At 43.5% G+C, this 27,614-nt stretch overlaps 1 protein-coding gene across 2 annotated transcripts in view; it reads right to left on the bottom strand.

Moving 5' to 3' along the window:
- Positions 1–607: 607 nt before the first annotated feature.
- shroom3 (shroom family member 3) overlaps positions 608–27,614 on the bottom strand; it is a 68,771-nt gene continuing 41,764 nt past the window's right edge. The window contains exons 5-26 of one of the 2 annotated variants that reach the window (XM_079179423.1): positions 24,354–24,572; positions 23,210–23,535; positions 22,869–23,121; positions 21,890–21,945; positions 21,171–21,651; positions 20,574–20,858; positions 19,133–19,565; positions 18,748–18,881; positions 18,304–18,453; positions 16,261–16,736; positions 14,907–15,134; positions 14,514–14,721; positions 13,941–14,235; positions 11,163–11,239; positions 9,271–9,362; positions 8,230–8,926; positions 7,851–8,112; positions 7,255–7,400; positions 5,095–5,194; positions 4,801–4,966; positions 4,570–4,691; positions 608–3,653 (exon numbers count right to left, since the gene is read on the bottom strand). In XM_079179423.1, the coding sequence (XP_079035549.1) occupies positions 3,261–3,653; positions 4,570–4,691; positions 4,801–4,966; positions 5,095–5,194; positions 7,255–7,400; positions 7,851–8,112; positions 8,230–8,926; positions 9,271–9,362; positions 11,163–11,239; positions 13,941–14,235; positions 14,514–14,721; positions 14,907–15,134; positions 16,261–16,736; positions 18,304–18,453; positions 18,748–18,881; positions 19,133–19,565; positions 20,574–20,858; positions 21,171–21,651; positions 21,890–21,945; positions 22,869–23,121; positions 23,210–23,535; positions 24,354–24,572 (5,599 nt within the window). In that variant the 3' untranslated portion in view covers positions 608–3,260. The remainder of the gene's footprint in view (positions 3,654–4,569; positions 4,692–4,800; positions 4,967–5,094; positions 5,195–7,254; positions 7,401–7,850; positions 8,113–8,229; positions 8,927–9,270; positions 9,363–11,162; positions 11,240–13,940; positions 14,236–14,513; positions 14,722–14,906; positions 15,135–16,260; positions 16,737–18,303; positions 18,454–18,747; positions 18,882–19,132; positions 19,566–20,573; positions 20,859–21,170; positions 21,652–21,889; positions 21,946–22,868; positions 23,122–23,209; positions 23,536–24,353; positions 24,573–27,614) is intronic. The other variant, XM_079179424.1, reaches the window with a different exon arrangement.

The raw sequence follows: 27,614 nt of genomic DNA, 5'->3' as shown, positions 1-27,614 counted from the left end.
ATTTAGAATGTTTTGTGATCCGACAATGCTTTGGCCAAGCTTTTTAGGCATGTTTTTATCTTTTTTACTAATGACTGGTGCTATAATTGTCACTTCACATTGCACAGAGGGAGCAGATGAAACCTGCTGTAAACACAACGCTGATGTATTAGCACCATTTCATTTAATATGTTGACCGTGATGAATCAGAGTCCAACATGTCCATCATCTTCTTCTCCTCGTCTCTGTCTGCCGTTTACTGATGAGCAGGTGGTGTGCAGTTGGTCATTTGAGCTTTTTCCACTGAAAACAGAAAGCAGCCAGAAAGATGGCTATGAGAGCAGTGAGAGGGAAGCAGAACAGTAAAGGTGCAGGTCCAGAAAATCCAAACCGTGAGCAGAAAGACGCTTTAAACTCACCAGGAGCGACCGCTTTCACATGACACAATGCCATTTGATCCATTGTCAATATTAGAATATTGATTATAGCTTCATTGCTATAGTTCAGACTGCACAATATCTAACACTTGCATATTTAATCCCATGAATGGAGTCATAGTAGACATATTAATCAAATTGTGTGTGTGTGTGTATGTGCAGCACAACTTGAAGGAGACACAAAGTTAATTTACAAAATACATTTATTTTTGCAAAAAACATGGAGCCGTTTCTTATTTAACTGTCCCTCTTTCAAAAAGCGAACATTGAATTTCATTCAACGATAGAACGTCTTGAGATATTGTGTTGTGCCTCTGAAAGTGACAAGAACAAACCATAATGGACAGCATAACGTGGGTCATGATGCGGTCATGAAGCGGACTGTGTGCTGTCGTGTTCAGAGAGTGTGGCACACTGAGAATATTCAAAAGGTGCTCTAGAGACTAAAACAGTGAAAATAAGCGTGTACTGTCGGTATAGAATGAACCGGATCAGTACTTAAACTCTGTATAAACCCTCTGTGTATTTTAGATTCCACACACTGCTGCTGCTGTTAAACAATAAATATTGATGCTCCCCGGATTAACTGAACAGAAGGAAAGCCAAATGGCACCTGCTACATGGCATAAACGGACTCCAATACACACCCGATCATCACTGGCAGACGGAGGAGTGGGACAATGTGTTCTGTGAAAAACTACGGGAACCCAGAGAGGACAGTGTTCTCACAGTTGAAGGTAAACAATGCAAAGCAAATGACTTCAAAACAACTTGAATATAATTATTGTGATGAGCGATAGAACATTATCCTTTGCATACATACATCACCTTGTCTCAGTACAAATTTGCTACATTTATGATTTTGGGTTCACCAGCAAAACTATTTCTTAGTTATTTTTAACTTTTCAGGACCACAGTAAAAAAAACATGTTCTGATTCCAGCAATTCATAATCCACTAAGTGGAAAGTTTAATAAGATTAAAGGGGCAATCAACTCATTTTACACATAAAGATTAGCTTACTCGTCATGAGCCTGTGAAACAGTTGCATAATATCTACCGTGGCGACGGAGCTCTGGAGGAGAAGTCTGGGAAAATAACGATGTCAATGATGTCACCGGGGTCATCACTGATTGGCTTTGAAATCTAGAACAGAAAGCCTGTGTCATGAAACTTTCCGCCTCCGCTGCTTGGATTTGAATCATTGTTATTCTAAAGCCCCCCCCCCCCAGCTTTATGGAAGTGCAGTACAATGACTTCCTCAGAAGACTAAAGAACCAACCACTGTTTCATTTCACAGAGGAACACGGATAAGAGTGAGACAGCTTGTTACTGAGAAGCTGTACGTTTATTGGAACCTAGAAAACTTGAACTGAATCCAAAACTGCGCGGCGCGTTTAACCATAATGACATAACTAATCAGTTTAATGAATCCAGTGATTGACGGCACATTTATCAGCAACGATTGCTTAATTGTCTTCATTTTCTGTCGGTGTTTCATGTCATAATAAATTAATTATCTTTTGGTACAGTATATCGGGGTGTTTGCTATTCACGTTTTTAGACGAAATATCTGCCCGCTAACCCAAAACTAACAGAGATTATTTGTAAGTGAAGGTAATGGTTGCGGTTGTAAAATAAACTTGAAATAAAGGGAAGAAAGAATAATTGATTTTTTTGGAACAAACAAAACCTCAAATTCAAAATCAAAACCAAGTTGATGTCTGCAAATGATTCATACTGTGAAAAATCTTTGGAATCTAAACTTCTCCATTGTGTTTTTGACATCCAATGTTTCATCACATCACGAGTAGAACTATGTTTATCATTCAGTGTAAATTCTGCAGCAAACAGAAGTCAAGCTGCTACAGTAAAAAAAAAAAAAAGTGCTACGAGTTGCAGACAGACAGTAGTGACAGTAGTAGTGTTACAGTATCATGTGACTCATGCGCTCACGTTCTGAGAGGTTTAAATGTTTTTGTAGCCGTAAATTAGAAACAGCGTCCCTGCAATTTTGGTGTTGCTTTATATACGTTTTTAACGTGCGAAAGCTGAGCTGGTCTTGTGAAAATCTCTAAAGAGTTTGACAAGATAATATCTTATTCTAAAGAGGACGTAGTATTTTGTCTTTGGGAGGTTTAATACACCTGCTCCCTTCGTCTTGTCATGAGAAATAAAGATTCTGGAAGAACGTCTGAATGTTAGAGGTTCCTGAAGGCACCATCGAGGTTCACTCCAGAGTGATCAGGAAAAAAAATGTCTGTGTGTTTACTTTTAATTGGGGCTGCTGTCTAACCTGTCTGCACAAGGATTGTGGTCAGTATTATTAAACTCCTCCGGAGCTGAGAACATCGAGGTCCTCTGGCTTTCCAATCTATCTGGAAAATGGAGCACAAATGAAAGCTGAAATTTACATTTACAGCTTTAAATCACCGCTTTTGTCTTTACTGAGAGGGATATTTAGATATTGAGAGCAAAAAAAAAAAAAAAAATTAGTATCCATAACACTGGAATTGTCTTTTTCTAGTATTTGACGATGAACTTACGCCCTGAAAACCACCGATGGCCCTTAAAAATCCCCATTCAGAGCAGAAGATCATTAGAAATGTTGGCAGCAGTCGGTTTAGTCCACTCAGCGCAGGTTCAAAAGAGGTGTAACGTACAGTACACGTGTGAATAGAATGAGGCACATTGTGTGAAGTCTGCATAGTTGTTTCATTGTGAACGGAGCTGGTTTCAGGCTCCTCCTCCTTCAGTTTTAAGCATCACTCAAGCTTTTAGGGAGCAAATTGTCTTGTCTTTCCCGTCCTTTGCTGCCGCTCGCAATTGCAACCTGTCCGTGACATCACAGTGACGTCACAGTGGTGGGCTTGACTAAGTGGGCGGGGCCTGGAATCACAGAGGGCGGAAGAAGCGAAGGGCACTGGGCGGGGCTCGATGAGGAGAACGGATAGCCTCTCGACCAACCGCGGGCCTCCGCCAACTCCTGCGGCAGGCTGTCGGACAGACGCGCCAGCTGCTCCTCCCCCTGCCGTATGAAGTCATCGACGCGCCGCTGGCGGATCAGCAGTGAGGGTTTGGTGCTGACGAAGCGCCGGTAGTCCTGGAGCTGCGCCTCAGCGAGGTAGCCGGACAGGATGGCGTGGACCACGCGCTGCCGCCGGTCCAGGTTCTCCTTCAGCTCCCGGGCGTCTTCGGTTTGTCCGAGGAGCAGAGAGCGTTTGTGAAGGAGGGACTCCTGAGTGGGAGGAGAAGACAAAATGTGTCAGCTTCAAAACAATCTTGTTTATCACTGATACTTTAAGCTGTAGAAGTATCAGCTTAAAGTATTACAAACGGAAAATTCAAAGATCGCAGTGTGGATCTAGGAATGGAAGTCATTGGTCCACTTACTGGATGGATTTGCACTGAACAGGCGATTACAGTGGACATTTTGACATGCACAGTTGGAAAAGTAGTGAACATAGTTGATGTGACGTCATTGGTTTTGAAGCCTTGGGTTTGTTTTTTTTTGGCCGTCGCCATCCTGGATATTTGCAACCAGTGAACGGAAGTGACCATATTTGGACTGTAGAGGAGTGACATAGAGACTCATATACCTGTCAATCACAAGGTAGCCCCGCCCTAAAGCATAACCTGTTTTTGACTCTAAATGGACCATAATTTACTAAATGAACATCATGATGTACACATGGAAAGATGCTAAAACAAACATGTTGAACATCAGCATGTTGACATAGAAATAATAAATTGATCCTGTCAGTTTGAGAGTGACACAGATAAATAAAGAGTTAACATGACAGAGACAGTGAGACTCATCTCATCTTGTCATTGATTTAACATTGTTCCATCTGTGTCGTCCTCCATGTTACATGAGTATCTAGCTAAACCTCTAAAATGCTCTCGGAGCTCCAAATAATAACATGGGAGTCATATACGTGACTAAACCAAGACCTCTATATTTAGTGAACCCTTATTGGGACTTTGTGGTGAGTATTTATAATACCTAGAATATTTCATATTTTACAGACATGGCAGATTTGCATGGGGTCACAGGGGATCTTAAACCCAGCTACAGCTGGATGGGCAGGTAAACAGGCCCATGGGTAACAGGGAAACAGAGTGTCAGACGGGTAGATCCTGTCCTGTCTCACCCTCTCGCCTGCTGTGTCCTCCTGCGTCAGCTCCCCTCTCTCCAGAGCCAGCAGGGATCTGTCGATCCTCGACAGCCGGCTGCAGAGCGACAGCAGCAGGTTCACGATCCTCTCCAGGTCTCCTGCAAACACAAGCAGGTCAACGTCTCAGTTTCTGTCTACTCTGCAGTAGTAGTAGTCATCCAAAGCCCCATGGGAGCCGCGGCCTCTGAGTACAAATGAACGTTGTACCGATGAACACGCTGTACTTGTCCCTCTCGTTGGTCTTCAGGCGTTCCTGCACCAGTGTTTCGATGCTGGCCCCCAGTGCCTGGTGACATCTCTGCTCCTCGCACAACGCCTCCTTCTCCTGCCGCAGAGCCGCCACGCTGCGCCTCAGAGCCTCACACAGCTCCACCTGGCAAACAGGGTGAGAAGGGGGATTTTTTTAAGGTTTACGTTACAACAAAATTATTATTATTATTATGAATAATATAATAATAATGATAATGATAGAAAGACTTTAATAAGGAATCCTTTTTTTACCTTCCTGGTGCTGAGGTCTTTCTCTTCCACATCCAGATCCGTCTCCTTCCCTCGATCCGTCGCTGTGCTCTGACCAGGATCACAGACGCCATCTTGGATCCTTGGAAGGGAACAACATTATTTAAAACCCTAAAGATTTCTGATGGCATTTCCTCACGATCTATCATTCCTGTGTTTTAGAAGAAGAGTGAGATAACTGAGACAATGAAAACAGAAAAAAGTAAAATACAGTGAGAAACACAAGCAAATTCACAGAAAAGGAGCAACAGAATCCAAGCAAAAGGGAGAAAAAGAAATGCTCAAAATGTAATGAAATGACTACTATAGAAATAAGGTATGTTACTGTTTTTTCCTGTCATTTTATGTGTGACACATTGACAGTGTTTTATGCCATTTACTGTTTAATATTGTTTAGAGTTTGACTACTTTCATACAATGAGTTCACAGGTTCAGTACATCCTGTTATACCAACTCTGGCAGCTAGGTGTCAGCATTGTTTAGCTGTTTAGCCTGCAGGAAGCCATATCTCCACCTGTCACACTGACATGTATCGGATCAGTGTGGAATTGAGCGAAAGAACAAACAGTCATACGCTATTTTAAGAAGGAAGAACAGTAAAAAACAAAAAGTCACATCTGCCCCCCCCCCCGACAACCGGCCCTTTGGGGGCAACCATGATGCTGATGTGGTCCAGAGTGAAAATGAGTTTGACCCCCCTGGGCCTTACATTACATTACAGTCAGTCATTTTAGCAGATGCTTTTTTTTATCACCACTAAGACCAGTGCTGTTTTCTTATGAATCCACAGTTGTACTCTGATTCATCTGTGTAGTTTAATGAAACTCTCTCCCCACTCTACTGTTGAGACACATCGATCAGGTTTGTCTGGTCTCTCCTGTCCTGGCTGACAACACCAACACGGTCTAACTTCAACAGTCAGTCAACAGGAAATCATATTTTGACATGATCACTCTAGACTGGTTCCAGACCGCCAGCACTTCAAACACATCAGGTGGTCTCTTCATTGACGACTGTCCCCTTGGTTGGTTAAGAATGGGGACATCACCTTACTTCAGCCAACATTAAACTTAACGTATGTCCTACTACGCCATGACCTGGCAACAAAGCCACAAAACTAAATATATTTTGCTTCGTCATCTCTATGTCTGATTGTATTTTCTGAACCAAAAGCATATGTGATTGATTTTAGTTTCTGGAAATACACTGAGCATGACCCTCGTCTTCAGACAACGCAACAGTAACAAAAGAAAACATTTGTTCCAACTGTAGAACTAAAAAAAACAAACTGCATCTAACTCGCACATGGAGGCAACAATACAAAAAGCCGTACTGCAGAATATGTTTAACCAAGGTCAAGGGTCAAAGCAAAAACACCACCTTCTTGCAACCGACTGGACGGCACCTTATATAACAGAGGAATGATGCCACTAAATTGATGATCGCACGCCTTTGTGACATTCCTTCTCTGAACATCATGTTCACCAACAAACCAAAACACATTCAAGATGTTGCTGACTTTAAAGGCCACAATGTGCAGGGACAGCAGAGGCTTGTGATGTTTCTTCTCTGTGTCAGCAGCAGATAGGAGAAGGAAACTGTCAGCAAACACAACAAGAATGACAAATGTTGGTTTACAGGAAGTCTTTTTCCCCCAACCATTTATCTTATCCTTCGGTCACTTTCTGCAATTTTGGTCTTGGGGATAAACACACTCAACATTCAGGTCTTTATCCTTGTGTTACATAAAACACTTCAGGAAATCCAGTGTGATCCTCCTACAGCGTTCAGTCTGTGATGTGCATTCTCTTGTTGTAAATCCACTATCCTGCATTCCCCTGTTGTTTTTACTAACTAGGGGAAAGGAATGACTGCAGTAGTAAGCTTCAAAGATTTTGAGTGAAGTTGGGATATTCGTCTTTACGTCCACATCACAAACAAACCAGCACCGTTAAACCAGGAGAGCAAAGAGTATTTCATTGAAAATAACTCCTTCTTTGACGTCAATGTTTGCAGGGAAATAAATGAGAATATTTACAAAAGAGGAGTGTTTCGTTTATTCTAAATCTCAGTATCTTAGCATATTTAAAATATCACTGAACATGTTTAAGAATAGTCAGAGACGAAACATGACAGAATTACCTGTACTCAAATCGGCTACTGCCCCTACGTTGCCATGGCGGCTGTCCAACCAATCTGCTGTTCGGAAAGATCTCCTCCATAAGCTCTACAGTGGATTTACTCCCCCAGGTTTCCAGGAGGGGCACCAGAGAATTGTCCTGCAACAGCTGGATACAATGAAAAAGGAAGAATCAAAGTATGTTTGACAACAAAGTAGGAGTCAGATCTGGTTACAACGACAAAGGTATAGTTGAAATTGGGTTAAACGAGAAAGGTAGAGTCAGAACCAGGTACAACGACAAAGGCAGAGTCAAGACTTGGTATATGACAAATGTAGAATCAGAACTAGGTACAACAAAATTAAAGTTAGAACAAAGGGTGATGACAGGAGTCAGAATTAGAACAAAAAAGTCAGAACTTGGAACAACAACTAAGGCATAGTGTTAACTCTGTACAAAGACAAAAATAGTCTCAGAAGAAAGTACCAAGGCAAAGGAAGCGTAAGAAGTAAGTACACTGATCAAGGTAGAGTCACAACTAGGCACAACGACAAATGTATAATTAGAACTAGGTACAGCAACCTTTTTTCAAATCAACTCCTGACACAAGGTACCCACCAGCTGCCGGGCCAGTGCCTCCACTCGTAACTCTGCAGATGTCTTTTCCCTCTTGGGTAGGGGCTGGTACTCAAGACCTAGGGTGTCATCGGTTGTGGTAGATGTGGTGATGGAGGTTATGGTGGAGAGCTGTGACTTCATGGAAGGAAGGAGGACGGGGACAGGCGAAGGATAGACATAGGAGGAAGGAGACATTGGAGGGGAGTGGAGGGGTGACTTCCTGTTGGGAATGGTGGAGGTGTTTGACACCTCCATGCTAGGACTGAATACAGCAAAGAGAACAGTGAAATGGAAAAAGAGAAAGAGCCAGTAGAAAAATCAGAAAAGGTCCAAAATGATAATATTCCAATTTTAAAAATGAAAAAGGTGTAAAACAAACCTTCCCACAGCAGCTTCCTGCTCCATTTCGAGGGGAGGAGGAGGAAGAGGAGAAGGAGGAGGAGGGAAGTCCTCCAAGATGTTTGTCTCTTTCATTGGCGGAGGAGGATTTTGGAGGAAGACCTCGTCATAGTCCTGCGATATTCCTATGGAGGATTCTAGCGGGTGCTGCTGGTCAATGAAACTCGACTCGGAGATCCGAAGAGACAACAGGTGCTGGGGAATAGACGGATGGGAGGATGGGGGAGGAGACGACGCGATGTTTGGTGGGGATGCACGCTGTAAATGTGCTGGCGTCGCTGGCAAAACCTGTTTGACGTTTTCCGCAGAATACCCTCCTATCATCTCTAAACTGAAGGCTCTCCCTCTATACGTGTCCTTTGCGGTGTCTTCTAATATGCTGGCGTCACTCAAACTGTGTCTTGTCTGTCTGTCCGTCACCAGAGTTTCAGTGTGGCCAGTAATGTTACTGTCATCACCATCACCTGTGCCTGGGAAGGTGATGGCATCCAGATTGGCCTGGCTCAGCCTCTCGGTAGCATGCCACCCAGCGCTGCCTCTGTCCTGGCTCCCAGGTGGGGAGAGGGGGCAGGGCAGGCCAACGGAGGCCGCCAAGGTGGAAGTGCTGTGGGTCCGCGGGCGCTCGCTGTTCCTCTGTCGCTCCCTACAAGTGACAGGTGTGTGGGAGGGGCCTGGGTCTAGGATCAGAACACAAGGAAAGGTCAGAGAGGAGTTAAAGAACCAAAGTAGGATTCCATGGGTCCCAAAAAATAACCTGAGACCAGTCCCAGATAATGACAGTTTGATGCCACACTAAACATCACATTTTATTTCTTTTGTGTATGGCCTAATGCGATTATTAAACAATAGTGCTGTAAATCTACTCCGTGTTTCACTTTGGAACTAAATAATACTAAACATTGATGATAGATCAAAATGAAAAAGCCAGATAAGGAAAACAATCTTGGCTGAAGTGAACTAGTCTGCTCATGCTTTCCTTTCAAGGAAGAGGAGACCACAACAATTTTTAAATGTTGCTCACCTTGTGAAGGTCCTGCAGGCTGGACAGTGTTCCGACTGTTTTGGGAGTGTTGAGGCGAGAAGAGGCCACCTGATAGCTCGACTGCTGCAGGTCTGAGAGACAGACAGATGAAGAAAGGATTAAAGAAAGGAAGGAAGACGTCAGACAGACAGTCATACAGTATGGCTGTGTCAGAGAGAAGTACATTTAATTGAATTAGTAATACTTAAGTTACGACAAGTTTAGACAAAAACAGCAACATCTAACAATATTATAAAATCCAAAATAATAATTTCAAAGCATAATTTGAAGAAAACTAATAATGCCCATGGTATTGCTTTTAATCTTTGTGGATTATGGCGGAGGAGGCAATTCTGGGAAAGGATGATCCTTTAGATTTTGACACAAGCAAGACTTTACACTGCCTGCATAGAAGGGGGAAGAAATTAAAAACTGATGGATGATTTGGACAATTAACAACAAAAATATAAAGTACATATAATTTGTAGTTAAAACACTGTCTAATGGGCCTTCCTATATGTTCTGTTTTAGATTATACATATACTTGTTTTACAGTCCATTTTCCTCACAGCGATGGTTCAGAGATCTAATGACTGTTACAGGTCAGCGCTCAGGAACCAGTAGTGGTGCGTTCATGTTCCTGGTTATAATTTCAGACACCAGACAGATCTGTGTAAACATGCACACAGAATTCCTGAAGCGACATCTGACCTTCAGATTTTGAGAGCAAACAGTTTTGAGAGTTTTAAGTGAATAAATCCCTGTGGACCGGAGTCGGTATTTTGTTTGTTTTTCTGTCTCTGTGCCAGTGACTTCTCTCTGCTTCCTGAAATTCCTCAGTTCCTCCCTTCTTTGACTCCTCTTCTTCGCTCCTCTACCTCACTCCTGCCTTTCTCTCCTCCTCCCTCTGAATGCCTTCTCTCCTTCTTTCTTTAATAACATCTGAACCCCTGACTCCTTTGCCTCCTTTCTTACCTTCCTCCCTCCTCTCCTCTTCCCATCTTCTCCTCCTTTCATACCAAAATATCGCTCCTTCCTCCTCCTGTTGCAAAGCTGCCTGGAATTCAATTTCAGACTTTCTCTCTCTTCACCCAATCCTTACGTTCCCTCTGTGATCCCATCTTTTCGTTCCCTCTCCCATGTATTTCTCCTTCTTTTAACTTCCTGCCTCATTTCCTTTCCTCTTCTCCCCTCCTCTAGCTACACTCCCTCTTCTCAACTCCTCCCCTTCCATCTTTTTACCCCTTCAATCCATCTTCTTCCCTCCTCCACCTCCCGTCATCTATCCTTCCCTAAATTCCATCCTTCCCCTTCTGTTTTACCTCCTCCTGTTCACCCCCTTCTTTCCTTCTCATTCCTTGTCCTCTTTCCTTACTTACTTACTCTGGCTCTCTGAGGTGCCAGCAGCAGGGCACATGGACTCATAAGGCCACAGTTGGTTTAAAAATGGCAAAGAGCCTAAAGCGCACACACACACTGGCTGACTGTTAGCAGCCTATTATAGAAGGGAGCTATAAAAGATATCGGCGCAGCATGTGAATTCCCATGATCCCTCAGTTCTTCAGCGGGAAACAAACATTTTGCTCTAATCATCAGACTGACATCTGTGAGAAAAGATGATGCCCCTCTGCAGAAGAGGTTTTTAGTCTTGGTGTATAATTTAACTTTTTTTTGTCTTTTGTTCTAACATCTACCTACATTTTTCATCTTCTCATATATATGCAAATTTAGGTTTTCTGACCTGAACTGATAAACATGATAAATGAGACGACAGGATGGGACAGATGAATGACTGTGAGAACTCACGGGGAAAAGAAAACCTGCTCTGGGATTTGAACCGACAGCCGTTTTCGACACACGATCACGTGAGTCTGAACGGAGATGTGACGTACCTGTCCTCGGCCAGAGAGCGGCGACCAGGTTCGGAGACGAAGGCCCCAAACATCCCGACGTCACCTGGAGGGAAGTCCTGCAACACACACACAGACAAAGTTTAGTCTTCTAGGAAGAGAGCTCCACTGCTGCTGTTTATCCTCTCCTTATGGAGTCATGCTGTATCACTTTGAGCTAATCTTTTTATATCGTGACCAGGAGGAAACCTCCGGTTCTGGAACATGTAGTCAATGTGGAAGTGCCTTAAACGTGCATTCTCTCTAATTGCCAGCAGGGGGCGAGTCCTCCCGTTGCAAAGAGAAGTCAGATTGTATAGAAGTCTATGAGAAAATGACTCTACTTCTCTCTTGATTTATTACCTCAGTAAACATTGTAAACATGAGTTTATGGTCTCAAGCTCTAGTTTCAAGTCTTCTTCAACACAGCATGATGTTCATTTAGTAAATGATGGTCCATTTAGAGTTAAATAGACCATTAAGAGGAGTATGCTTTATGCGTGTCTAACTTCTGATTGACAAGTCGCTACAGCTACCAGAGACATATACGTCATTCCTCCGGAGTCCAAATATGGTAATTTCCATTCACTGGTTTAAAAAAAACAAGATGGCGACGGTCAAAATGCCGAACTCGAGGCTTCAAAAACAGCAGATCACAAATCAATGGGTGATGTCTTAACGACTACGTCCTCTTCTTATATACAATCTATGATTGTGACACAAAAGTGTCATTTTACATCAAAAACACAACTATTTGTCTCAATGAGATGAAGATGAATTTGACTTTTTATCACGTCAATTTGAATACTTCAACAACTTTAACGGCATTGATATTGAGATAACATTGTGATAGTTATCATGAAAGTAATTTAGTGCACACAAGACACAAATCAACAATATCATCTGTACTGTCGCCGTTTTTTTGTCCTTATTTACTCCCCTGTAAGCTATAATAATATAGGTATTATGGTAATGCTATATTAATGGGAGGGATCATTTCTAAATAAAGACAACAAATATGCTTTGGAGTTACGGGCTGGAACTACTAGTCGGACGGGCCATTTAGAGTTAAATAGCGGTAACTTCCTGTAGTCTATGCTAAAAAGTCAGCTCAATTGGCTTCAACCAATGCAAACACATGTAGAGTGGTATCAAGAATGTCAAAGTTGTATAAAGTTGTGAGCAGTTCCAGGGGAATTTCCTTTGTGGAATTGCTTGAATCTTACCAACAGGAAAAGCTAAGAGACATCCATGTAAACATGAGATATTCTTTGGAGCATTTTGTCATTATTTGAAAGTAACAGTAAAGATACAGACAGGAAATGCAGTGAGAAGTAGGGGGATGACATGGACTGAAGGTCCCTGGCTGGAGTCGAGCAGGATGAGTCTTAAGCATCATGTTACCAGATGCCCCAATATTCATTTATTCTTGGAAACTTTACTATCTATAATTTGTAGAATTGCACAGTAACTAGTACCAGTTCACCAGTTTGTTATTAACGTTATCTCCGCTAGGTGTTAGCCTGTGGGGAGATCATGTGTTCAACCGATTGTGTGTGTGCGCGTGTATCTGTCTGTCCGCAGCTAATCTCGCATACGACTAGAACGATCAGCCTGATATGTTTTGTGCTCATTGATGACTGTATGCTCATGGACCTCTCGTGGTTGCAGTAGCTCTAGACTGCGGCATCATCACAAGTCTGTCCAGAGACCTTATCACAAGTCTGCTGCTTCACCACTGAAGTGAGTTAGAGCGGTTTCAGCTCTCCACCACAAACTTGAACATGTCTGTGTAATCAAACATAGTTCAAAATTTCCCATTAAAAAGAAACTCAACTTCACACTGCCCCTCTCCATCACAGAATACACACAGTATTACATCAACCAAGTGTGCTAAAATACAGCTTTTTTTAATTTAACGCAGTTCAAATTCTCCGCCAGCTGCTCAATTTAAAAATATCAGTGCTGTGAAAGCAGGACTGTAGGACCCTGTGGTGAAATCTACTGTTTAAAGTAAAAGGACAGACTGTCTGTTTGTCTGACTGAAGTGTAATGATGTTTATGTGACACTGCCTGCTCTGATCACTGACGGAGATAAAAGGCAAATTCATCCTTTACCGCATTCCTTTAAAGACTGTGTAAATGTATGTATGTGTGTGTTATCTTTGCTATCGTGCACATCGGACGGCGCCCAGCAGCCGTCCCCGGCTCCCTGGCTCCTCACAGGAAACTTTGAGGACTCTGGGTATTTCCTGTGTGACTCAGGGCCAAATGTCCCTCAACGGCAAAATGCCATCAAACAAAATGGTAATCAGAGAGAGCCATGAATGTCTGTTGAAAATGTTATGTCTAATTTAATTTTTTACATTGGTGTTATGAGAAGTAAAGAGGATTTTTTTTGTCTTTGATAGTATATCTTTAAAAAAAAAAAAAATACATATCTACACATAAATACAGTATACATATATATATATATCCTGCAGGCTAAAGTCACCATCTTGTTTTTATCCAGTTCCTAGGTTACTGTCTGCACAAACTACCAGGTACCACCTAAAACAGGAACTTTCACCAACCACTCACATTAACCAACTCATTTCAAATTCTGATCCTTTAATTTCTTGATTATATAATCTATTTTGTTCCTCCTGACTTGCAACACAATTACGAAACAATAACACAAAATAAAGTAAACTGAGTCATAAAATCCAAAGTAAATTCAGTCATTTTGGGCTACAACAATATCAACTAAACTGTGAGCTCCTTGCAGGAGTGCAGTGTTACCTGTCTCAGTCTCTCTACTGTGGGGGAGGAGCGGGAGCGGTGGTGTTGAGGAGTCATTTGTCTCTCCTCGGATCTCTCCAGGAGATCCTCAGCGGAAGCCGACATCCGAGCTGACCCGGCCCTCTGCAGAGCCCCGTTGAGCTGCATGGACAGTCTCGGGTTGAGTTGAGGCCCCGAGGCCATCTGTAGGGGGTCTAGGCCCAGGTCTCTGCTGGAGGACTGACTCTCTCTGCTGAGCCCTGCTTCACGGTTGATATCCTGGAGGATCTGGGCCTTGGGCTCAAGAGATGGAGCACTGGAAGTAGAAACAAGGAAGGAGTTATTGCATTGTAATCATGTTGTAATAATTCAACTTAAAACTGCTGGTGACCAAAGTCACCATTAGGTTTCACCCTCTGGGGATAATGAATGTTTGTACAAATTCTAATGGCAAACCGTATATATAAATATATATATATATATATATATTGGTCTGGACAAAAGTGCTGGAGCGACCAACTGACAGACCAAAATTGCCATCCTAAAGCCACACAAAGATCTGTGTTAGATGCAGCTGTAGTCTGTTTTGGTTACCCAGGAGGCTGGTGAGCCGGAGCCCTCGGAATGGTCACCGTGCCCGGGTAGAAGAGGTTGGACTGGAGGCTCCGCTGGTCGGCTCCAGGAAGGAGGGTTGAGCAGAGACGCCTCTCGCTGGAGGAGAAGAATCGATCTGCACCGGAGTCCTGGAGGGAGAGCAGGCTGGAGCTAGAGGAAAGGCTGAGTGTTTCTGAGTGACAGGAGACTGGAGAGAAGAGAAGGAAAGAGAGGAGGAAGGAGGGGAGAGAGAAGAGAGAAGAAAAAAGGAAGGACGTGATTAATCTGTTTCACTTTGTCTATCACTTAAATATTCTATTTACCTCCCATTTATCCATCATCCACCCATCAAATGGTCACCCCTCATCCCTTTTCTTCCCTTCTTCCACCCACCTGTATAGTTGCTGTCTTCAGGCTGTAGATATGCACTACGGGGCCTCAGTCCACTCCTCTGTCTTCCCTTGTCTCTTTTCACGCTTCTCTTCCTCTCCACGTATTCAGTCAGAGCATCATGCTGAAGCTGACGCAAGTCGGGCCTTGACGTGGCATTTTGCAGAGCCCCGCCCCCGAAACGACTTGCCACAAGCTCAAACATCTTCCGTCGGTCTGCCACGCTGGTCTCTGACAGACAGGGAGATCAGGGTCAAAGCCCTTGGTCAGCCACACACAGACTCGATACCCAACGGTCACAATACTGTCATTCCACAACGTGGAAGAGGAAAAAGCTTCCATTTAATTATATTTAAAAAGCATTGTTTCTCCTTTGGGCTGGGATGTCTTTGCAACAGTTCTATTACCGTTGCCAGAAGTAAACCTCAGATTCTGTACCAATACCAAAACAATAGCTTTTCTACAATACAATATTCTTGTTTAAAATATAAACCAAGCTTCTCAAATGCATCAATGTTTAATGTTGTCAACATAAAGCAGTTATACAAGAAGTTTTTATAAATAAAACACTGCCAACATTTTTTATTTGAATCAGAAAGTATTAGATCAAAGTATCGGGAGACTAAATTAATATTTCTTAGAATGTGATGCTAGCTTTGCTACTTAACAGTCTTCAATACTTCAGCCTTATTCTCCCAAAACTTAGCTGTAGTGAGCATAAAGCTACCGCTATAGCTAGCATGCTGCTGATGTCAACTCTGGAGCAAAGTCAGCCTTTCAAAGTAATTTCTGTAAACAAATTAAATGATTCACTGTCATCCAGTAATTACTTCGTAACCAGCAAAGTTTGCTCCTCTTGTATTTTGCTAAATTCATTCTAAAAGGTATATTCTGCTCAACATTAGCAGCAAGCTAGCTGGGGCAAGCTGGGGTCCAAAAAACCTGTCAAACTCGTTAAGATGTTTTTTTGGGACTAGCTGCCCCTTTTCACTTTCATTTAGATAAACTGAATTGAAATGGGTTAATGCCATTAAACTCTTATGTGAAACAAGACAACAGATAGCTAAGTGGCTAACAGAACAACAGCTGTATCTCTATGCCTGTCTACACATTTATCCCACATAATTAATGAGCTGGGTTTTAAGTTAGCCAGCCATTTTCCACAAAATAATTGAGTTATTATTACATGGCAAGACTAATTAGATTGTTTTATTTAGTTGTGTTTCTTCGAAATGTGCCGTACGACCCAAGTACTTTTAATTAGTGCTTCATTGTGACATTTGCAATATTGACTCGCAAGGTGAGGTGTCTAGGGCCACAGGTGTTTTCAGAACTGCATTGTCTAAAGTGTATTTACCTCCTCCACGCCTGAAGAAGGCAGCAGTCTCTGCATCTGTAACTCCCACCTCGTTCATGTTCTCTGGCTCTGAGAATGATCGCTTCTTCTGGTCGCCTGTCAGACGCCTGCGGCCACAGATCCGCATCAGAGCATGAGGTCCAACTGGTGGGACAGTGGGTAGGGCTGGTGGGCTCGGGCCTCGAGTCTCCGGGCTGACCACGTGACGCTCCTTCGGGGTGTGAAGGGAAATGACCGGTGGCGGCGACTGTGGCGTGATAACAATGCCCTGTGGTTTGGGCATGGTTTTTGGGCCTTTTTTCTCCAGGGACTGGTGCTTGGCCGTGACAGGTGGAGTCTGGGGGCTGCTGGAGGAGGAGAAGGGAGAAGGAGCTGCAGGAGGCGAAGGGCTGATTGAGGAGCTGAGGTCTCTCCTTCTGAAGGAGGTGGACCGCAGGACCTTGGACTGGGCATCTTTCAAAGAGTCCCTGTAACATCTGGTAAGAGACAAGTTTACATCCGTCAGGGTGGCTCAGAGAAACTCAAAAACAGCTGTGAATATCGATGGTGGTTAATTCAACATTCTTATTAATGCTTATTTTGTTCTGCACAACTATTGTGAAGTCAACACAGAAACTGTAAACAAACAAAAGCATAAATGCTCTCCAGTATGACAGGGACTTCAGCCACCAGCAGAGTTACGAGTGTGACACACAACAACGAAACCGAGGAAACGAGTGATACTTGTGTTCACCAAATTTATTGACCCATAATCTATTAAACTTTGATTTGAAAGTGTTCAATTTGAAGCTAATTTGATGTGTGTGAGAGAAAGATCCGCAGTTCTGTAACTAAGTTTAAAAAATAATACTTCTTAAACTTTTCACGAAATTTGTCTGTTTGAGTTAATAGAAGAAGATGATTGAGAAACATCTTAAGTATCAAGCACTACCTTCCATTATTAAAGACTACAATAATACTTTCTGCAACGAAGCAACCAATCTACTTCCTGTTTACACCAGTGTACGTGAATAGTCATGTGAGATTCATTTTTAGGCTTGCTAGTATAGACGGAAATCATTTCGCAAACAATCCTGAAACGCCCGTGTGGACAGAGATCGTTTTTTTTTAAAACCCCGGTTTTAAACGGAAACGTATTAGCTTGGATGTAGCCTAACCTGTTGAAAGACTCTGATCTGTTGGAGGACTCTAACCTGTTGAAAGACTCTGACTTGTTGGAGGAATCTGACCTGTTAGAAGACTCTAACCTGCTAAATAACTTATACCTGCTGAAGAACTGTGACCTGGTGAAGTACTTTGACCTGTTGGAGGAATGTAACCTGGAGGACTCTGACTTGTTTGAAGACTATGACATGTGAAAGGGCCCTGACCTAGGGGAGTCTGGTCTGTTTAAACACTCTGACCTGTGGAAGTACTCTGGCCTGCTGAAGAACTCTGACCTGCTTAAGACCTGTGACTTGTTGGACCTGGAGGACTCGGACCGGTTTGAAGACTCTGACCTGTGGAGGGACTCTAACCTGTTGCAGGACTCTGACCTTTAGGACTCTAACCTGTTGAAGGACTCTAACCTGTTGGAGGACTCTGACATGATGAAGGACTCTGACCTGGAGTAATCTGATCTGTTTGGAGACCTATGCAAGGATTCCGAACTGTTGGTGGACTGTGAACTGCAGGACTCGGATCTATTTGATGACTCGGACCGGTTAAAAGAATCTGACCTGTTGATGACTCTGACGTGGAGGACTCTGACCTGGAGGACTGTGACCTGGCAGACTCTGACCTGTTGGAAGACTCTGACCTGTTTGAGGACACTGACTTACAGAAGGACTCTGATCTGTTGGAAGACTTACCTATGCAAGGAGTCCGACCTGTTGGTGGACTGTGAACTGCAGGACTCTGATCTATTTGATGACTCTGATCTATTTGATGACTCTGACCTGTGGAAGGGCCCTGACCTGTTGGAGGACTCTGACCTGTTGGAGGACTCTGACCTGTTTGAGGACGCTGACTTGCAGAAGGACTCTGATCTGTGGGAAGACTGACCTGTTGAGGGACGTGTCCTGCATGGAACCCAACATCTCTTGGATGTCCTGTGTCCGGGGAAAGTCTTTCCTGCTTTCACCCTCCCTGGATTCGTCCAGATGGAAGGTGCTACGGCTCCTCAGGAGAGCAGAACTGGGATCTGCTGGGGTCCTGAACACCACACAGAAATGTAACTGCCTTTTGACAAGGAGTTTAGTCCAGTTAATGTGACTCAATCTAACTATAGCTAATCTGAAAGGACTTCAGACGCAAAATGTTGCAATACACGGGATAAATATTGAATGCACGTTTTTGCTGCTGTAAAACAATTTGGAACACAAAAAAGGTGGATACAAATAAAATGTGGCCATACCGTATAGGCTGAAATTGTGATAAATACAGTTTGTATCATACCAACATTTATGGAGAAATTAAAGTTTTATCAATTACCCACAACCCTTCTACCTGTATTGCATGTGTTCCCTGCTGCCTCCTCTGTAGCTCATGGTCCTGTGGGCTTTGGTCCTGCTATTGCTTCTCTCCAGCATGTTTCTGAGGTCATCTGCTCCACAGGGGGAGATGCGGCCTTTCTCAGTCATCTGATTCAAAATCAGAAAAAATAAAGCAGTGAAGCGGGATCACAGCCAACAAGGCTCAAGACTTTCAAATTTAGGAGGCAAATTTGGAATGAGTCAAACCTTGTGCGGTGAGTCAAAAAATCCATACAAACTAATTTTCCTTTTCAGTAGTGCTTATTACGCACAATACAAATTACTGACAGTTTATTATTTGCTTCTCAGTTGAATCATCAAAAAAACATGGTGACCAAGCAAAGTTTGGTTTCAGTTACCCTCACTTTGTCTGGTGCGTTGATAGCGCTGTGACTGCGCTGCTTTCCGGTGCGCTCCCGACGCTCGAAACAACTGACCTTCTCCAGGACAGAGAGGCTGCGGACAGGTCCCTGGCTGCCATCGCCAAAGCTGCTGTTGCCATGGCTACTGGTAGAGATGACACTGTTGGGGCTGGCGCATCGCTGAACCTCAGCAAGGGCGATCTCCAGACGGGTCAGTGGGTGTTCTCTGTCTTTGTCCTGCTCTCTGTGGTCCCAGTGCTGGTACTGCAGAGCTGCTGAGTCACTGAGGTGACGGGGATGAGGCTGGGAGGCAGAGGAATACAGAGCCTGAGGCTGAGGGTGAACGGGTAACTGGGTAGGAGGTACTTGTCCCTGGGGGAGCCTGGAGGAAGCCATTGGCTCTGAATGAATGCTGGCCTGGTCCATTGATCTGAATGGAGGAAGGGAGGGGGAGAAAATGGAGGACATTTAGTAAGTAAAATTAGTGAAAATCATCAATGCCATCAACTGACTTCTCCTGATACATACAATACATCCAACCATTGTATGAGCTAACCAATCATTCACTGTCAGGAAGCTGCTATTACAGATGGAAATTTGCTTTCTGTCCAAAAAGAGTTTGTGTTGTTGTGGATGTGTCTGTTTGCTGGGCCCAGCAGCGTGATGCTAATGTCAAACCAACCTCCTCTACAGTTGTTTCAAATTAATTGGCTGTCATCTCATAGCGAAAGGTTGACCATTCTCAGCATTTTCTGGTAAAAAACGTTGGGTTCGGCACTGCGTTTGTCTGGAGCAGCAGCAGATGAGGCTTTTGGAATTCTACGGGAGTGTCTCTTATTTTCTGCAAAGCTAGTGTCATAAAATAACCGAGTCTGTGTTGTCTTGGACATGGGCCAGTTGCATTACGTAAAGGCAAAACAAATTTGCTTGATTGGCTGTCACAATCCTTTATCATGCTGTTGTTTTCTGCACAAAAAATGTAAATCAGGAAGCCTCTCTTGGATCACCTTGAACCACTCTGACCAGTTGGAGGGTTCTGTCCTGCTAAAGGACTTTAACTGGCGGATGACTGAGCTATGAAGGACTGCAGGGACTGCAAGATCAGCAGTTGCTTTACTATGCCATGAAGTGAAGTCAAGTTTATTTGTGTTGCCCAATACCACAAGAAATGTCTGGATGGTCATTTCAGCATCACAACAGCACAAGTTCTCTAAGAAGAGGAAAGCCACAGAGCAGACAGGGACTCTACTGCTGGAAACCTCACAAAGCCTACTGAGCAGGACGCAAATTACAATTTATGAGATATTTTTGTGGAGTTGCTTAATGCATCCTAACGGAGGTTCACAAAGTGCAAGGACAGAATCAGAAATATCAAACCGCTGTGGATTCATAATCAGACATGATTTCAACATGTCATACAACAGTCATCCCTGTGTACCTGCTCCTGTCTCCCCTGGACTGGACTGGTGTACCGGGCTCCCTCCGCTCTTGTGAGGATGGGGGCCTGAATCCAGCAGTCGATTGGATGTGGGCAATATGGAAATCCTGGTTCTGTTCCTGCAACACTTGGCTGCGGGTTCTCTGGCTTGTCTGAATATGGGACCCTTGGAAGCTCTGACTGTGAGGTCCCTCGTGGTTTGGAGGCCTTTGGGCCCCTGTCTGGTCCTCCGATTCCTCTCCAGCAGTTTTCATGTGGTGTGTTTTCATGTTTTCCTGTTGAGGCCTGATAAAAGCAGAAGACTGAGTTAGCGCTAAGGGCCAATGTGAACTATTTATTACAGCTCCGTGACAAGTTAATGCTAGAACCAGATACATATGATTATCAGCTGTCATGGTGTAGGACACAGACTTAGCATCTGAGACGCCCCACAACATCTAGACACCTCAATGTTGTTAATTTAGCCATATTTTGTCAAAAATATAACTTTTAAGAACATACTTCAACTAACTTCAGCTCCGATTATTTTTTAAAGCCACTGGTCGAGAGTGAAGACAGTCCAAATACTGTTGGTTGAAATATCAGCATAAAAGTCACCTGTCTGCCTCATGTGCTTGAGGCCTGAGCTGTGTCGAGGCAGATGCTGAAGAAGAGGAATAGGGGTATAGTGAAGAAGGAATGTTGTTTTGGTATCCGTTTTCTGTAGCTGACATCCTTCCATCTCTCCGCCTCTCCGTCGCCCCTTCCTCTCTCCCTCCGTCGACCTGCAGCAGCTGCTGCTGCTGCTGTCGGTCGCTCTCCTTGGCCAGGGCTGGGTAGACTCCAGAGGAGTCCGACCCATGGCTGGCGCTGGGTATCTGTGCGTAGTGGGGCTCAAGCTGGGGGACGGGGTACACGCCCATGGGCAGAATGAGCCGGCCAGACTGAGGGATGGGGCTGGCAAGTCTAGAGGAGGCCCCAGTAGGGGAAGGGGGCTGGGGAAAGCCTCCACCCTGGCGGGGCTTTGTGGTGGGGCTGCTCTCTGGACTCTTCTCTATCACTGTGTGGAGCTGGCCCTCGGTGCCGTACGAGCCTTTAGCTGGAAGCACAGTCATGATGCAATGATGGCAGTGCTTGTAAGTAATGCAGAGGATGATGATAGCATATTAAATATTATAGACATATTGCCAGTTGTATATTGAGGCATTGTTTTCTATAAATTTACTGGTCCTCTATCGGTAAACTTTGGCCTCTTTAGGAACCTCCTGTTACAACTTTAATTGGTAGAGCAGAATAAAATGGTATATTTGGATCCTTAAAATGTAAATGTGATGTACCTGCACTTGAGGCCACAGGGCCACTGGAGTGATGCCAGGAACCTTTCTGCAGAGACCTGAGTAAAAAGAACATTAGATTAAATAATTTGTGATTAGTATACATTTCATTTTACACAAATACATCATATTTTACAACAAAAATTCAAACTCCATTGTTTTAATCCAAACAGTTTTGAATCACATGGTATCGTACTATACCGTACGGTTTCATATCATATTGTGTTGTATTGTTGTGGATGATTTTGTAGCATAGCACATTGTATTGTATCATTTAGAATTGAATCTTATTTATTTTCATCACAGCATTTTGTAGCACATTGTATCTACCATATTATTTCATAGCACAGTGCACTGTAGCATAGCATCTCTTATTGTTGCGTAACTTATCGTATCGTAGAGTAACATATCGTAACACATCATCTTGTATCGTTACTGTATTGTAGCATAACATAAAACATTCTATTGTAGCGTAGTATATTGTGTTGTATTATATTGTATCATAGCATACTATACTGCAGTGTATGTCATAGGGTATTGTATTGCATTGCAGTGTGGTCCATCCTCTGCTCCACCGTGTATTTTATAACAGAGTTTGATATTATTAGTCTTTTACATACAATATGTTTCTATCACTGTACTTGCTAAAACTTGACCAACTGGTCACTTTAACAAAGATATCAGAACCGTTAATTTTTAGCTTTTAAGAACAACACCTGCCATACACCTCGTTCATAAACAAGAGAACAAAATAATGAGGTGTTTAGATTTTTCTGCTAAGTTAAGTAGTTCATACCGAGCTTGGCTTGTCTTCAAGTTTAAAAGAAGGTGAAACACACTTTGGAACACAAGCTCGACTGCAAGTGGGGCGGACTTTGTGCTCTTGATGGTAACAAATCCTCATCACTATTCTCATTGTCCAATTAGGGTCTATTTTTGGATGAGAATCAAGATTCACCCTGATTTGACAGACCCTACTCACCGCAGTGAGCGGGCGTGCTCCAGACTGGACCAGGAGTTGGGTCTCTCATGGTTCCTGATGGCTGCGTAGCTGTCGCTGCGCCTCGGTGGAGCCGGCGCCCCCTTCAGGCTCTCGTAGGAGCTGCGGCTGGCTGATGGGCCCAAGATTGGACCCACACTGTGTCTGTTTGATGCCAGTGCGCCGCCGCCGCTGCTGCCACTACTGCTGCTGCTGCCACTGCTGCTGCCACGGTAACAGACCCCACCCACTGAACCTGGAGCCAATAGTACAAAAGAAAATCAATGACATCATCACATTATAGTTACATTACCCGAAAGCCATTCCTAACGCAGAACCGTCACCTTGCAGATCGCGGTTTAGACCCGGCCTCGCCCCTCCCCCGCCTCTGGAATCGCTGTTGCGTAGCGAAGTGGTGGAAGCGGAGCTCAGCTCGTGCTCTTGAGATTGGCCCTGCTGGGCTTCATAGACTGTCCGGACGTAACATACGTCAGCCTGCTGCATCTCACCACTTTCTCCTTCTCTCTGAGGGACGGTCTCCAGCGAGTAGGAGCGCTCCGGGCTAAAGGAGGGGTTGGAGGCAAGATACTCTGGGATACTGGAGCTAGTGGAGAACGAGGAGTAGGCAGAGTCTCGTTTGCTGTGGAGGTGGTCGATGCTGTTGGAGGACCTGGAACATGACAAGAGATTTCATATATCATGACATTGATATTTTTAAAGCTGTGAAGGACACACCCAAGTAAATGGCTAGTCAAACTAACTATGGTACGTTCAAAAGGACAACACGTATGTCGCATTTCCACTGCATGGTTCGGCTGGCTCGACTCAACTCAAAAACCCAGTTTTGTGGCCTGCACTTTTTTTAAATCTGGGTCAACTGATTTAAAAAAAATGGTGGGTTTGTGCAGTTCACTTTAAACATGGATTCCCTTATTGCGCTAATGACGATTCTGTCTGACCAATCAGTGGTCTGCAGTGTTTTAACTCCACCTTCTAGTATTGTCTGAGCTCGCTTGGAACCTTGACGAGTGAGGAAAAGTTGCGGATAGTGCCAAGTACTATCCACAACTTTCACTAATGGAAAACCCAAAAAGAGCATGTTGAGCCTTAAATTAGAGCCTTAAATGAGCATTTCTAACCTTAAATCATCATGCATGGTACTAAATAAAGCTCTTATGCTCTAGTTTCTGGCGGGTTGGTTAAAATGCGGTAGAACAGTACATCTCGGACAGAGCTAAAACCGCTAAAAAGTCCTTTGAAGCGGCGCGTGCAGTCACTGCACTCAACAAATAGCTTCAACACTAACTGCTGCTAAAACCACAATGTATCCTTTTTACATTTCTATTTGTACAGATGATCAATAAGCAAGATACAACACCATAAATCAGTCTTTGGAGTTGTTTCTCTTATGATGAAGCTAGGCTAGCAGGTTTGTGCTAAGCTAGACTAGATACAACAGACATTGCTGAGGTGTTTGTTTGTATGGACCTGGCAGAGGACAGCTGGTGGCAGGAGGAGTAGGCCGGGTGGGGTCCGCTGTGGGTGTGGTGGCCCAGTGGGTGGTGGTGCTGAGCTCCGGAGTGAAGCTGGGAGGACTGAGGGTGGTCCAGGCTCTCCATGCTGCCCCTAGAGCTGTACTGATCCGGACTCTTCCTCAGGTAGCTGCCGCCAGAGTCAAACCCGCCAGACAGGTCGGTGGTAGAGGCACTGAGAGACAGAGACAGAGAAGGGAATCTTTACTAGGGAGACTCAAGACATGCTTTGGCGATGGAAATGTGGCTAAATCGCCACAAAGACTTCGACACAGCGGCGCTTTGAGCTAAAAGCTAACATCAGCATGCTAACATGCTCAGAATGGCAATGCTAACATGCTGATGTTGGGTAATGAGCAGGTAATACTTAATAATTAACCATATCAGTTTAGCGGGTTAGCATGCTAACATTTCATAATCAGCACTAAACACATAGACCGCAGCTGAGGCTGATGGGAATGTAGTTTTGCAGGTATTTTTTTGTAATTAATAACCACAGTAAGCGTATGGGATAGTTGCTCCTCCTCTCACAGTGAATCCAGACAATTAAGAAATTTGAGACAATGGAAAATCAAGGCATTTTTTGAAAGTACGGAACTTTTTTGAAAGAGGGGAACATTTTGGAAAATTAAGAACGTTTTGGGAGAGGGGACATTTTTGGAAAGTGAGGAACTTTTTTGAATAGGGGACCATTTTGGAATTTTGGACCGTTTTCTCATCAGTTTCATCACTTTATTACAACATTTGTCTGCCTGTTTTATAACGTCTGACAGTGCACAAGCACAGACCGGCAACACATTGAGTTGGGACTCTCATTTAATTCCTATATATCTGACATGCTGTATGTAAAGTGTGTTGCTAGATATTCATATCATAATCCATGCTGATGGCAATGCATGAAAAATGCTGGTCTGATAATCGTTGTGGTTTTTATTTTATTTCTCTTCTAAAAATAAGTTTTATATATGATCAGACATAAGAAGAACTTAAAACTGGCTCGCTCACAGTGTTTCCTGGTTTATTTGGCTAGTTTTTCTTTCATTGGGCATAAATTGAGTGATCAATTTAATTCAGTGTTTTTGAAAAGGTAGAACAAGATGTCCAGTAAATATCTTTAATGTGTAATAGTCAATTTAAAGTTAAAGTGTTCCAGAAATGTTACAGGTCCGACCTCGTCAGATTGGCAGCTGTGACTTTTACATAAAATGACTCGGGTGTATTCAGACATGAGTTAACGCGTTAAATTGACAGAACGGTTACGTAACTAGGTGCATGTTTGAAAGGTTTTTTTTTTATCTGTTCTGGCTGTTGGTTGTAAAGTTGGGGCTTTGCTGCTGAATCTGCTGTTACCTCACTCTCGATAACTGACTGGAATGTTAAATGTGTGTGTGTGTGTGTGTGTGTGTGTGTGTGTGTGTGTGTGTGTGTGTGTGTGTGTGTGTGTGTGTGTGCGTGCAAGTGTGTCTACGTCACAGTTTGACCCACCAACTCCTCCAACCGAACACAATGTAATTACCGCTCTGGAAACGGGGACACTCTCTGTCTGCTTTACTCTTTTTTTCTGTGTCAGTAACTTCTCGGGGTCTAATTTTTGTGTCGCCGTCCGTCTCTTTTCTGTCAGCTGTACTGTCCGTCCCGGTGGATTTTCTGTCTCCTGTTTCTTAATTCCCGTTTAATTTAAAGGCAGAGCTGCAGAAATGTTGCGACAAACTTTTTATACTGATCCCAACAATTCTGATCCCAACTAGGGGAGGGGGTTGCCATGGGAGACCCAGAGATGAGGGGGGAAGGGCATCAGGAATGCCCCTTTCTACAGGCATCGACGTCAATGCCCCGTCCACCCAACGCACACACACACACAGCCACGTCAGAGGCTTTTATTCCCCCTTCACTGCTGTTTAAAAGAAACAGTGATGTAACTTCCTCTGATGACATGAACCTGCTGATCAACAGCACCGCTTCGCAAAATACACAACAAGCACAACAATTAAACAGTTATGTGTTTAACAGGGACGACTCAATATATCACTGCAGGCACTTTAACTGGGAACATACGTGATTGTGTGATATGTAAACTTTTATTATAATCATATCTGCAGACGAATCCAGAAGAAGCTCTGATTGGTCTCAGACAACACATCTGAATCCTAAAACTACTGATTCTGGAAGACGACATGGACAAAACTCTCCATAATGTCAACACACACACACACACACACACACACACACACACACACACACACACACACACACACACACACAACATAACCGAAACTAACAGCCCTAGAAAAAAGAAGAAAAAAAAGTTTGCTCTCCCAAAATAGTTCATTACTTCCTAAAAATGCCCTCATTTTCCAAAAAGTTCCTCATTGTCTCAAATGTCTTGAATTTCAAAAAAGTGCCCATATTCCAAAATGCCTTTAATCTGAGGTCAGAGTTGGTACATTTTGACACTTCAGAATCAAAATACACCAAGCAGACAGTCAAAGGTCACATCATAGAACAGACAGATAGCAGCTCACAGCTCCTCACGTTGATCCATCTCTGGACCTCCGTCAACTAAACAAATTCCTGCCCTAGTGACACGAAACATTGTTAGAGTGTTACGCAAACACTGTGAATGTCCAGTGAAGGTTTTAAATAAGCTGGTTTGTGTGACAGTAACCCTGATTGGCTGCGACACGGGCAAAGTCTTGTAGTCTACACTGTGTTGTGTTGTTATGTCAAACCACGACTGTCCATTAATTCCTCAGGAAAGAGATGTTGAAGCGGGACCCGTTTCTCATCAGGAGTGAAGACTGGTATGTCTCTCTGAAAACATGAACTTTGACCCTCTGACTGACTGATAGCGGCACACAATAAACCCCAATCCAATATTCAAAACGTCTCTCTTCAGACAAACACTAGTTCCCAGCATCCTGAGTAGTATAATAAAAGAGATGGTTGATTTTCTTATCTTGTGTTATTAAATTTGTGACCACAGTGCTATTGTCTCCTTATCTACAAGTACAAGTTTCCATTGAAGTGTTAAGTGTTCACACGGAAGAAGTCAGGCTATAAATGACTAGTTATTAATGTCCTTGGCTGGTAGATGGCTGACATTGTGAGCAGAAAATCTGCTAAAACTATCGCAATTCTTTCATATCTGTACACACAGGATGTACAGTGCAAAGCCTTTGGAGCTACACAAGACATCAATATATGATGTAGAACATGT

Source organism: Pholis gunnellus (assembly GCF_910591455.1).
Source record: "Pholis gunnellus genome assembly, chromosome: 18".
NCBI classification, from domain to species: Eukaryota; Metazoa; Chordata; class Actinopteri; order Perciformes; family Pholidae; genus Pholis; species Pholis gunnellus.
This window is presented reverse-complemented; position numbering and strand designations above follow the sequence as displayed.